Genomic DNA, 11,773 nt, shown 5'->3' with positions numbered 1-11,773 from the left:
TCTCCAAGACATTCAGAGTACAGACAACACCGCAAAAAGTCTTTTTTAATGCTCTGGGTACCTCACAGAAGGAGCTGGTCTTACTGATAACCGCTGTGAACGTATCCATGCACGTTTAATTCTGAGGATGCCGGAGGCTCAGCCAAACTCTCTTCAGCTGCTGCTGTCAGGGAGACGGGAGGAAAAGCAGAGGCAGGAGAAGGGGCTTTAGGTCTCCCTTGCACGGACCGAGGCGAACTGGCTGGGTCCTTTGCGCAGCAGTTGCCGCACTGTGCGAGTACTTCCGTTTCTTTCCAGGCGGCGATGCGGAGAAGCTGGTCGGCGGCGGTCTGAGGGGGCGACACCCCTGTCTGGTGGCCCAGTCACCCCCTTTTCCGTTACCTGGAAGTTACTCTCGGCTCCGGGGCAGCCGGCTGGATTCACGCTGCTGTTCCAGTCTCTCGTCCCCACCGCCCGGCCCTGCCTGCCTGAGGGCTTCTCGTCCTAAACCGCCAGGATGGGAGCGCCCCGTCGGCTAACACCGCCCGCGCCGTCCGCCCGCGCCCCTGCGCCTCTCGGCCCACCGCTGAGGACTGCTATGGGCCAGGCGCCCCGCTTCACCTCCTGGGGAGGCCGCTCAGCGCCCCTCTGGCCCCGGGACTCTCGTTAACGCTGGCGGCGCAGTCGGCTCGCGGAGCGCTGAAGGCCGGAGCGCGCAGCGAGAGACACCTGCCGCTCCTCCTTCGAAAGCGGCGAGAGCAGCTTCCCGGTGGCTGCGCTCCCCGCCGGGTGTGGCAGCTGGAAACACCGCCCCCGGCCCGTCGCCCGCTGCGCGCTGCCCCGAAGCGCTCCCTGCTCTCCTCAGGCTCCTGCTGCCGCTGCTGGCAAAACCCGCGCCCCGCCGCGCGCGCCGCCAGCAGCCACTTCAGCACCGGGTCTGGACAGCGCCTCGCGCCCGCCTCCGCCTCCTCCCCTGTCCTTCACCTCGTATTGGCTGGAGAACCACCGCGGAGCCGGCTCTGCTCCCGATTGGCCCGGAACGGCTGCCACTCACCGGCGGAGGAGCAGGGTCTGGCACCTCTCTGGCGGCTGAAGGCTGAGAACCGCCCGTCTGTTTGGTAACTCGGCACCTCGCGCCTCCTCTGCCACCGCTCCATTGGCAGCCAGGCCGATCCCGGGACCTTCCATTGGAGGCTTGCTGATGCTCGTCACACACCCACCTGAGGGGGTGGTGCGGGGGCCGAGGGCTGTGCCGACCCTCGGAGGCGTGGCCAAGACAGTGGCAGAGGCGTGCCCAGGGAGCAGGGAGGGCCGGGGTGTGTCGCCGGGGGCGGGGCGAGGGGCGGGGATCCCGGCAGAAAGGGGCGGGGCAAGGCCAGGGGAGCCTCGCAAGCGGAGATTGCCCTTGTGTCTCGAGCCGGGAAGCGGCTGGGAGCGGAGCAGCCTCCCCGCCCGCCAGCGGGACGGGACGGGACAGGCGACGCGAGTGGACAGGCAGAGGGACACGCCGGCGGGTGCAAAAGGAGCCAGCAGGGGCACCTGGCACCGCTCCGCGGGGGAGAACCTAAACCTGCCCAGCAAGCGCCGGAGCTAGCGGAGAGAGCCGCTACCCCCCCCCCCCCCGCCCTCTTCCTCCCTCCCCAATCCACCCCCGCGACCCTGGTCCTCCTCCTCCTCTGCACCCCACTGGATACAGCGAGGGAGACACTGCGGCGGAGGCGGCGGCGGCGGCGGCTCCTGCGGGGGGAAGGAAGCGCCCGGAGAGCGAAGCGGCGGGAGGCTGCGGATCTGCGTGCCTGGCGCCCACCCAGCCCGAGGGGAGCCCCCAGGATGCGGCTGAAGCCCGGCGCGCTCCTGCGCTTCTACAGCCTCTGCGGGATCCTCGTACAAGGTACCGCCTCCTCCCCACCCTTGCCCCACGCGCGGGAAGGGAGGGACCCTAGGGGCACCGCCACGGCCCGGGGCATCCCAGCCCCCCCCCCAGCCCATCCCCCCCGCCGCCTCCCTCGACCCTCTAGCGGCTTCCTCCCCCTTCCCCGCCGCCCTCTCCTCCCCGGGCGCCCCCCGCCGCCCGTTCGGGTAGCGCTATCCAGCGCTAAAGCGCCACGGTTGTTAACCCTTCCTGCCCCTTCCCCCGTCAGCCTCTTCCCGCCCTCTTTCGCCCTCCGTTCTTCTGCCCCCCTCCCTGCCGCCTCCAGTCGTTCACCAACCCCTGCAGCCACCCCTTCAACTCCCTGTCACCTCGCGGCTCGCCCGCCGCAAGCGTGCCCCCGAAAGTGCGAGTGCAGCCGCAGCAGCAGCGTGTGCGCTGCAACAGCATCCCGGGGAAACGTGCGGGCTCCAGCCGTGCCTCCCGGGCGGGGAAACGCGGCGGGGGGGGAGGAGGTGTCGTGAGGGGAGGTGGCGGGGTGTCCGTTCCTCGCTCCCGCCGCCGCCGCGAATGCGTGTCTGTATGTGAGGTATGAGGTACCTACGTAGGGTAATCGGATGAGCCGGGGTTTCAGAAAAGGATCCCTTCATCATCCTGCCCCAGCTGGCTCATCTTGCAGCTAGTTTCCAGACTAGATGTATTCCTCTCTGCCGCCTTCTCTCGCGCCGGCACCGCCGCCGCCGCTCCCCCTAATTAACGTTTTCCGTCCGAGTCAAACGTAGCGGCCGCCGCCGAAGGGGACGCGCGGCACGCTGCTCAGGTGCCGGTGACTGCCGCGTCTGCCTGCGGGCGATCATTCCCCCCGACCTCTCTCGCTTTAACGGGGAGCAACCCCGCGCCGCTGTGCCGCCGCCGAGAGTTTGCCCCCTGATCGGCGGCGGGATGGCGGCGAAGCCCCTCTCTTCCCCCATCCCCCGCGCGGGGTGGGGCGGGAAGGAGGTGACGAGTGAGTGCGAGGGTCGCGGCAACTGGAGCGCCGGCCCCGCGGCCCGGCGGGTGTAAACGGGGTCAGGGAGCCATAGCGCAGCCACTTACTGGCGGGCGGTGAGGCGACGACGCTCTCCCCTTCCTTCGCCCGGCGTGCGGAGTGCCTCACTTTGGCAAGGAGAATTGAAGAGACGATTAAAACTAAGTGACCTTGCAAGATTTTATTTTTTCCCTCTGGCCTCCGTCCTGCCATTTCGCGTCAAGTTTAATGTATTTCGCCTTTCTCTTGGCTGCGTCATGTGTGGGGAGATCTCCGGAGGGGATTGCGGCTGGCAGCCCGTAGCGGGAGCAGAGGCAGCCACCCAGGTACCCGAAACACGAAGCTTCATGTCCGCCCGCCTGCCCTGCGCCGGCCAGAAACCTCCAAGTGCCCCTGCTCCACCTCCCAAGGAAGTTAACCAGTCGTGAAGGCGAGAATGAGGGGAGGACTGGGGGGGAGCGCACTTGGCAGCTGCAAAGGACAGTTTCCTTGGGCAGATTATTTGTATTCTTTACCAATGTTTATGAGTTGCCCGGTACGTCACTGCACAAGGAGCTGCTGTGTTGGTGCTCTATACAAGATTATTTATTGGGGCATGTGTGGCGGGCTGCACCTGGGGGTTGGCTTCTCTCTGCCTTTTATATTTCCCTGTGAATTGTCAATTCATTGCCCTGCAGAGGAAGGGCGGGGGGGGGGAAGAAGCGTCTGGACTGACTTTCTGTCACCAATAAAATCGGGGCTGCTGCCGGAGGAGGAGGATTTGATCTTTCCTAGGATGCAATCAGCTGCATTCAGCACATCGCAGCTTTGAGAGTAAACCAGTGATTAAAAACAGTGATGTCTTTCACAGCAGCGCAGGGAGTGTGCCAGGCAAAATGAAACTCTGTGAACTGGATCAGGTAAAAAACATGTTGCAAGGAAAGGGGTGTAATACAAATCTGACTCTGTGAAAATAACCAGATTGGGCCTGTCCTTGCAGATGGGGAAAAGCAATGCTTAACATGTTACCCAGCTTGCCTTCTGGGTGTAGAAAACTTCTGCTGCTTTTTAGTTTCTCACACCACTGTTTCTTCAGCTCCTGAGTCAAACTTCAGTCAAAATACTTAAGCACTGTATGCTTTGTCAGAGTCCTGTTGCAGGAGGCCCTTTTGCTGGGCACTGCTACTAGAAAAAGGAGGAAAAAATAGGAAAAAAAAGGTTGGTGATGCATATAAATGACCTCAGACAGAAGTCAGAGGAAATAATTTCTACTATCGTTGTCTCATAAAGGAGAATACAGAAGATGAGTATACAGTTATTAGTAACTGTATTTAACAATATCAGATTCTTTCAGTCTGCCTTGTACTGCTACATCATAAACATTTTTCTCAGCTTGTGCCCACTGTTTTGACTCAACTGGCAGACACAGTTACCATATTAGACACATTTCTTGTTGACATCTTTTAAACTGCATTTAAAAGTCTTTTCTGTTGGCTTGCTTTGCTTCCCCAAACTGTTTTGAAATGGCTCAGTGGATTTGTTGTATTTCTCCAATTCTGTGTTTGTGGGCCATGGGATACTCAGGTTTTTTGTTATCTCTGTATGTGAATAAGATTTCTCTTCTGAGGGTTTGAAGCAGTACTGAAGCTAATTAAGTTTAACAACAAGGTGATAAAGAGTCAAGCTGACGTATGTCTTGTATGGAAGTATGCCTTTCTGGCATGATCTGTGGAGAGACTTGCTTAAGGAATCTGCTCTGAGTATTGATGAAGCATCAGCTGAGGGCAGGGGACATAGAATAATGCTTCTCAGCTTGTGCATGGAATAGCATTAACAGCAAGCAGTCTTTTTGGAAAGCAGGCAAACAAGAGGTAAAAGAGTCCAGTGTCAACTGCATGCTGTGAAAGGGGAGCGATGGAGGTGGAAAAGGGAGTAATAACATGTTGAGCTGAAAAACAGTTTGTCAGCTGAGACTGGGAATGATATTAGTCTGCTCTGCCCTCTCCAGCGTTTGCTGTGAAAATAGTAGGATCTGTGGCTGCTGTTCTTAGTTTGTGTACTGTAATGATTCTGGAATGCTGAAATGATATCCTAAGGGGTTAAACTGTTGCGTATCTTTGCAGCTGAACTTAGGTTTTTGTTTCATCCTGATTATTTTTTTCTACGTCATAAATGTAGCCTCCCTCAGACAAAATTTAACAACTGGAGGACAGCATATGTTTTAAATAAGTCAAGTATATCACCAAACCCCTTTTTATGCAACCAGAAAAGTGAAAGTAAGTTCTTTATTGTAAAGGGCTGTCATGTGAGAAACTGTAACACTAAAAGTAATTTCGTTGGATTCATAGTGTACAGATATGGGTTAAGATTATCCTGGAATTGTAGCTGCTGTAGCCCCCTGCTGTGTGATAATGCAAATGGCATCTAATGCCTTAATGTGCTCTGCTTCTGAGAAGACACTGGATAGTCCTATATGTGGTAGCAAATCATCTACTTCCAGTTCTCTGCTGATACCAGGCAAATCTTCTCGACATGGTTTCCTCAGACACTTCAAATGCTTGCAAGCTATCTACTAAGGAAAACAATGTAGGGTCACTTTAATTTGTTTGCAGCTGTGATCACTGATGCAGCAAATCAGTGGAGACAGGTAATTGCTTATGGATGAGACTTTTTTTTCCCTAAGACCAGATATATTGCAAGCTGTATTAAAAATAAATAAATCCAACCCACTAATATGTAGATAACAGCTTCTCAGATAATCTAAGCTGATTTCAGACAGAGTCATCTTGCATTTCTCAGCATCTTGCATATCTAGAGTCTTTTTTTGAGTGTTCAGGAGGATTTCTGTAGCAAAATTTTGGAAACCCCATGATGTGTCCATAGGGATTGTCTTGAACCCTAAATATTGTTACGCTAATGCAGTCTACAGCAGATCAAAAGCATGTTGCAATTCTCTAAGTTTTGTGAGGATATAACCAGTTACAGAATAGGAGATTGTATATTAAAACTGCTATCTTTACTTAGAATGCTTTGCACACAAACTGAAACATAAAATGTCTCACTCTACTTGATGGTGGCTCCCTTTAAATACCTTCTATCAATTTAACCAGGTCTTGGTAGCCTTACTAGCTGTTTAGTTCTCAGGCTAGGTCATTTTTTGTTCAATTCTTCTGCTTGATTTCTTCAGATATCTTTGTTGGTAGCCATCTTTTAGCTGGCCATATTCTGCTTTGGACCATGAAATAAGCAAGCAGTCTAGAATACTGATTGATGATGTCACACAGTTTCTCTGAGGAATAAGTGAATAAGGGTCACTCAGGCCAATATTTTTCAATCTTACACTCAAAGTATTTACCTAGTATTTATCTTCTAGTTTTGAAGTTTCTCACTGAAGAAGTAACTCCATGGAAAAATTGATCAAGGAGAGCTCCTCTGTTGAAACTTAGAACTTTCATGTCTTCTTCCTTGTTTATTCACTTTTAAAGATAATATATACATATGTATATTTTAGAAATGCAAACCAGTAAATCTTCCTCTACTTCTAACTTTATTTACTTGTTGGTTGCAAATCCATTCTAATGTACTTTAAATGTGTTTAACCCATGTTTTGTTATTATAGAAGCCTTAGCTTCTAGAGAAGCTAATAAGATGGCTTCTTATTATAGAAGCCATAATTAGCTTTTCCATCACTCTGACCTGATCCTACTATTGACAAAATGTGTTGAATATGATTACCCTGGCTCTTTCCATCAAAGATTTAAGTTTTTAAATATTGCTATGTAATGTCAAGATGGGATTTTGATTTTTTTGTTTTTAACTTATGCATCACGAATGGTGATTAACTGATAGCAACCATATGTACATGGACATCAGGTAGTTGCCAAGAGAAGAGCAATATAACCAGAGTATGGTTGACCATATTAGAATAATAATTCTCTCTTCTCTAACATTTGAAAAGAAATAGAAGGTGTTGTCACTGTCCTCTTAATGACTTCTCCATTTTAACTCATGAATCTAACAGCAGGTTAATTCTTTTAGACACTCAAAACAATGCAGAGTCTTCTCTAGAGAGGATGCCACTGACTGCTTTGGTAAAATAAGCATTTCAAAACAAGTGAAGAATGGCAAAACTATTAGATAGTTTAGTACATTTCTCCTCTGGGACTCTATCAGTATTAAGTATGATATAAATGAGCATTTTTTTTTAAGGAGTTTTTGATGTGTGTTTAGATAGAAGAAAGGCAAATGTCTAATTCCAGTGGCAAGGAGTAACTTATATGTTCATGATTTCACAGTATCAGCAAGGTTGGAAGAGACCTCACAGATCATCAAGTCCAACCCTTTAGCACAGAGCTCAAGGCCAGACCATGGCACCAAGTGCCACGTCCAATCCTGCCTTGAACAGCTCCAGGGACGGCGACTCCACCACCTCCCCGGGCAGCCCATTCCAGTGTCCAATGACTCTCTCAGTGAAGAACTTTCTCCTCACCTCCAGCCTAAATTTCCCTTGGCGTAGCTTGAGGCTGTGTCCTCTTGTTCTGGTGCTGGCCACCTGAGAGAAGAGAGCAACCTCCTCCTGGCCACAACCACCCTTCAGGTAGTTGTAGACAGGAATCTCTTAGGAATCTGCCCTTGAACCCTTTGTCTTTCTCTACAAAATGAAAACATTTGTGAAATAATAGTCTTTCCAAAAATGAATGCTGATACCTTTGCAAGGGTTATGAATGTGGTGTTTTGTTGTGCTTGATTTATTTTTTTCTTCCCTACAAACCCGTTTCAGGATCCTTCTCCTTCATTTTATAAATGAAAATTGAAGACAAAGTCTGTTTAACATTTCTCTGTAGTTAATGCACAATGAACTCAGAACAGGTGCTTTAAATGTCAGTCAATACATAGGACACTATCATAATATCATTTTAAAAAGGTAGAGAATGAGACAGAGAACATTTATTTCAGTGCTAACAGTGGAGGCTGTGTATTGCATCTTCCAGTACTCTCTTCATACTGATGCTTTGTGTGTAGGACTTTATAACATGGAGAATTTGGAACAGGCTAAAAGGATTTAGTGAAGAATGTAGGTAGTTACTTTTGCTGTAGAAGGACTGGAAGACTCTCTGACTCTTCCTTTAACAATATTTTTCTACCTGCCATTCTGTCTTCTTTCCCTGACAACTGTAAATGTGAAAAATAAAATCATGAGTTCTTTGCTGTCCTCTTATTTGGAAAACAGAGGACTTGAGTTCTGTGTAAGCCTTTTTCAGGAGTATTTTTAGTGTATGACAGGTTTGGGATTTTTGAGAGAAAGACCATTTCTTTCTAACCATAAATTGAGTTCTGTTTACTCTCTAGTTTAATCAAAGAGTACTTGGAGAGTGCAAATGCTTTCATAGCTTTCGTATTTAAATAACAGCAAATCACTTTTAATATAGTTTTGACATTCCTATATATTTTTTAATACTCTTTTTGTGATTCTCTGTTTTTCTTGGATATCTCTTAAAGAATATTGGTGGTGCATGGGCAGTTGCTTCTCAGCTTCAGAAAAATAATTATTGTATAGTCTGTGTTTCTCTGTTGGAATCCCTGAAGCTCTTTCAGAGCTTAAAATTTATCTGTCGTAAGTTTTGTTAACAGGGACATACATTACTGAACTCTCCTCCAGCATACTGTTTGTTCTGTGAATGGAGTTGGCAAGGTTTAGGCTATTTGTAAACCAGCACATATCATCATATATGCAGTATAGTGGTTGTCTGCATGGCTTTGATATCCCCTCTATCATCATCTTTCTGTAAACAGTTTGCTGACCATCTGTCTTTCTCTTTGTTGGATGTGAAGGATAGATCAAAGGAGACCTATAGGAGAAATTATTCCAGTTGTATTTTAGATTGTCTTTTATGTACCACAGTATTAATCAAATGATTGCAATAATGGTAATTAAATTGCCAAATCATACTTAAAGTATCCTGAGCATGGCAGGCAAAAATTATTTGCCACTACATAAGAAAATACACTTTTTCCTCTCTGGAAATCATCAATATACAATGCACTGCATTATTGCTACTTCTTGTGGCAGAAGCTGAATAGACCAGCAAAGCTGTACTGACAGTTTTAAGTCTTAAAACTGGCTTTTCAAAGCTGAGCATTGGAAACTCTACAACTGCAACTGACTGACAGCTCTGACGAGAATAAGGCCAAATTGCTTCACAGCAGCGCTTGTTGTAGTAGGCACTTTGGTATTTTCCATTTGTTCTGTTATTTATCCCTAACTGACCTACATCTGCTGGATTAACAGCGTAACTTGACCTGCTTTTATTGCTGCTATGCTAGAAGGTGGAAAGGCTGTTCTGGTTAGTCCCTAATGAAGGGAAAAGACATACCAGTTGAAGCGGGAGAAATCAGATGGTACAGAACACATTCCAGTGTCAAGGTCACTTTATATTTTTACTTTTCAAGAACCTATGTATGTCTTTTTGATTCTTCCTGGAATGTTAGCATGCTTTTCATATATGGAGCTTAAATCTTGCCGTGCTAGTTGGTGCTCCATCCTGATACACCAATGGACTCCTTCTACCTGAAGGGTGGTTGTGGCCAGGAGGAGGTTGCTCTCTTCTCTCAGGTGGCCAGCGCCAGAACGAGAGGACACAGCCTCAGGCTGCACCAGGGGAAATTTAGGCTGGAGGTGAGGAGAAAGTTCTTCCCTGAGAGAGTCATTGGACACTGGAATGGGCTGCCCGGGGAGGTGGTGGAGTCGCCGTCCCTGGGGCAGTTCAAGGCAGGATTGGACGTGGCACTTGGTGCCATGGTCTGGCCTTGAGCTCTGTGGTAAAGGGTTGGACTTGATGATCTCTGAGGTCTCTTCCAACCCTGATGATACTGTGACACTGTGATACACCAGTGGACTCCATCATGATCCACTGATGGATCTAAATTGTAGAATAGCAAAGAAGTCTCCATTGGTTTGCACCCTTTATAGAAAGAAAATAATTTTTTGTCTGATATTTAAAATAAATGCTTGCTCATTCTTCAGGTCATTAACTGAAAGAAATTGTATCTTCCAATTAAAAAAAAATCAACTTTGCAAACAGATGCAGCTTGGAAAAAAAATGTAGTGATGAGTGATATTAATCACCAAACTGATTCATAACCAAGGTTTAACAGTATCTCAGGTTATAAAAGAGTATTATTATATTGCTGGATTATATTGTGGTATTTCCTTTAAGTGGATTATTTTGTTATCATCTAAAATAATAGTGAAAATGAGAGAACTTCTTTTCTGAAAGTTTGGTGGAAACCGTTGCAATTTTTCATGAGTTTAAGTGAAATGTGGATGTGATGGTTTGGGTGTTACCTGCTGCCCCCCCCCCACTTATGAAATCACCCAGACAAAACTCAGACAGGATGAAAATCAAGATGAAGCGTTTTGTTTACAGCTTAGCACAATATAGAAGCAGGTATTTACAATCTATACAGCTACAGACAGAAATAGACAAGTTAAAAAGGTAATACAGAAACACAGCAGCCCTCCCAGAAACCAGAGTCCCCAGGAGGGGCTCCCAAACACCCTTCCACCTCCTTTCCACTCTTCTACCTTATCCCAGACTTTGCCTTACATTCAATGTGAGTTTGGAGAATTGGCCTGGGGGCAGGAAGCAGAAGGATTAGTTACACAGACAGCAAGTTAGGGAGAGAAGTGCATGAAACCAGAGCCAGAGAGCAACTCTGTTATCTATATTTATGGTGGTGCTAGGTTGGACTGGATGATCTTTGAGGTCTTTTCCAACCTGGTTGATTACATAGTTTGGAGAATTGACATGGAGGGTTAGAAAGCAGAAGGATTAGTTACACAGACAGCAGGTTAGAGAGAGAAGGGAGGCAGCCAGAGCCAGATAACAACTCTGTTATCTACGTTTGTGTTCTTGTTTTTGTACATCTCAGCAAGCCTATGAGTGCAGCAGACATCAGCACTGTTTCCTTTTCACAGCCTAAAATCTAATTCCTATTACTAAAATATTCCAGCTAGCTTCAAACTGGCACAGTGAAATATCTGGTTCATTACAGTAAGTGTGGCATTGCAAGGTGCTCATAGCTTTACACTTTGAAAATTTGGCCATTTATTCTTGATGTCTCCAGGCTTGTACAGTGTGGCCTTGTCCTACTATGACAAATAGGTGAGATTTGGACTAATATGAAGGAAACTAAGTACCATCTAGTATAATGAACATTTTTGGCTAACAAAAAACATTGCATCTGTACAGTTGAACAGGAATCCTTTCAATTTTAAATTAAACCAAATTGTATTAAAAACAAACAACACCTAACAAGGAGAAGCTTTTCAGAATCTAAATATAAAGTCTGAAAATTACAAGAGCATTACATGTTCAAAGAGAGCATGTCTCATCTTTTGGTGTAAAAACAAGTTAGCAATGAATTTCTGTGAAGGCTGGAATCCTGAATCTGCCATGCTACAGTCTTTGGATATATCTTGATTGTTGCATGTATAAACATAATCCAGATGCTGTCTACAACTACCTGAAGGGAGGTTGTAGCCAGGTGGGGGTTTGGTCTCGACTCCCAGGCACAAAGGGACACAGTCTCAAGTTGTGCCAGGGGAGGTCTAGGCTGGATGTTAGGAGGAAGTTGTTGGCAGAGAGAGTGATTGGCATTGGAATGGGCTGCCCAGGGAGGTGGTGGAGTCGCTGTCCCTGGAGGTGTTCAAGAAAAGTCTGGATGAGGCACTTAGTGCCATGGTATAGTTGACTGGCTAGGGCTGGGGGATAGGTTGGAGTGGATGATCTTGGAGCTCTTTTCCAACCCGGTTGATTCTGTGATTCTATGTGTACTAAGTAGTGTACAAGTGCAGTATGGGCTAACACCACAGCTATTTACCCAGCCTTTTCAGAGCATTCTCCCTACCCTATTTG

At 47.7% G+C, this 11,773-nt stretch overlaps 1 protein-coding gene across 5 annotated transcripts in view; it reads left to right on the top strand.

Annotated features, from left to right (window-relative positions):
* The first annotated feature begins 1,337 nt into the window (after positions 1-1,337).
* The window catches only part of CADM2 (cell adhesion molecule 2), an 871,614-nt gene continuing 861,178 nt past the window's right edge, over positions 1,338-11,773 (top strand). For all 5 annotated transcript variants that reach the window (XM_064152285.1, XM_064152286.1, XM_064152284.1 and 2 more), the window contains exon 1: positions 1,338-1,870. In XM_064152285.1, coding sequence (XP_064008355.1) covers positions 1,810-1,870 — 61 coding nt within the window. In that variant the 5' untranslated portion in view covers positions 1,338-1,809. The remainder of the gene's footprint in view (positions 1,871-11,773) is intronic.

This window comes from Pogoniulus pusillus, chromosome 12, assembly GCF_015220805.1.
Source record: "Pogoniulus pusillus isolate bPogPus1 chromosome 12, bPogPus1.pri, whole genome shotgun sequence".
Classification (NCBI taxonomy): Eukaryota; Metazoa; Chordata; class Aves; order Piciformes; family Lybiidae; genus Pogoniulus; species Pogoniulus pusillus.
This window is presented reverse-complemented; position numbering and strand designations above follow the sequence as displayed.